At 39.2% G+C, this 1,173-nt stretch overlaps 1 protein-coding gene across 1 annotated transcript; it reads right to left on the reverse strand.

The window, feature by feature from the left end:
• Positions 1-253: 253 nt before the first annotated feature.
• LOC114402012 lies at positions 254-727 on the reverse strand. The gene has a single exon (XM_028364565.1). The coding sequence runs from the start codon at positions 725-727 to the stop codon at positions 254-256; it is 474 nt and encodes a 157-aa protein (XP_028220366.1).
• Positions 728-1,173: the final 446 nt, after the last annotated feature.

Here is a 1,173-nt window from a genome sequence, read left to right on the forward strand (position 1 = left end):
AAAATAGGCCTCGAAATCGTTCCAATGCCCATACAAGATTGTTCACACGCTCACCCTCCAGGTATGCAAACCCAACAGAGAAAGTCATCCTTGTTGGTGTCACCCCCACAAAGTCAAGCAATGGGAGTCTGTACCTATTTGTTTTGTAGGTATTGTCTATCAAGAAAACAAGATGACACACATTACATAACTTAACTGCATCTGGGTGACACCAAAACAAATCACGCACCACAACTTCATCCTTTAATCTATGCTAATGAATGTATTGATCACGTTCAAGAAGCCTCATTAGGTGTTGCATTTCAGTGTCTTCTCCTCTGATCAAAGAACGATATGCACTTCTTGCATTGTAGATTTGTTTGATTGTGATGCAACTGTTGGCGTTGTGCTCCTTTAACGTTAGCAGGATGTTTCTTAATTTCACATTCGACTTTATCATATCAGCAATGATATTCTTCTTATCATTTGTCAATCTCCCAACATATGGATGTCCAACTAAGGTCTTCGCCAATTCATGGTTGTGAATCCCATAGATCAACATCACCATCCAACTTTCTCCTCCATGCACTAGTTTCCCATGAAGCTTGAAGGGACAACCACATTTCCCAGTGCCTGTGTTTCTTCTAACAAATTCTTTCTTCCTACACTTGTACTGACCGCTCCTTTCACACCCAATTAACACAAATGAAGTTCTTCCTCTACTACCAGTATATGTATCAGACCTCATAATTACTGCAACAAAACCGTTTTCATGGGCAACCGTTCGAGCCCACTACAAAACGTCGTCTCGGGTTGCAAAGACCTATAACGCAACCCTGACATATTACTGTTGGATCAAGTGGCCTCGGAATAATTAAGAAGGGGGGGGTTGAATTAATTATTAATGTACCTTGACAAATTAAAACTTATCCTTCTTAATGTTACTAGATTTAATTAGGCTTTTACTACAAAGTTAAGAAAGTAAAGAACAATAATTGAAACTTAACCAAAAGTAAAAGCGATAATTAAAAGTGCACAGTGGAAATTAAAGAGTGTAGGGAAGAAGAAGACAAACACAAGAATTTATATTGGTTCGGCAACAACCCGTGCCTACATCTAGTCCCCAAGCAACCACCGGTTCTTGAGATTTCTTTTCAACCTTGTGAAATCCTTTACAAGCAAAGATCCACAAGG

The sequence above is a fragment of the Glycine soja genome, chromosome 20 (assembly GCF_004193775.1).
Source record: "Glycine soja cultivar W05 chromosome 20, ASM419377v2, whole genome shotgun sequence".
Classification (NCBI taxonomy): Eukaryota; Viridiplantae; Streptophyta; class Magnoliopsida; order Fabales; family Fabaceae; genus Glycine; species Glycine soja.

Bases quoted from the DNA above. Each gene is read 5' to 3' on its own strand.
- LOC114402012 (XM_028364565.1), bottom strand. From the start codon at position 727: ATGAGGTCTGATACATATACTGGTAGTAGAGGAAGAACTTCATTTGTG.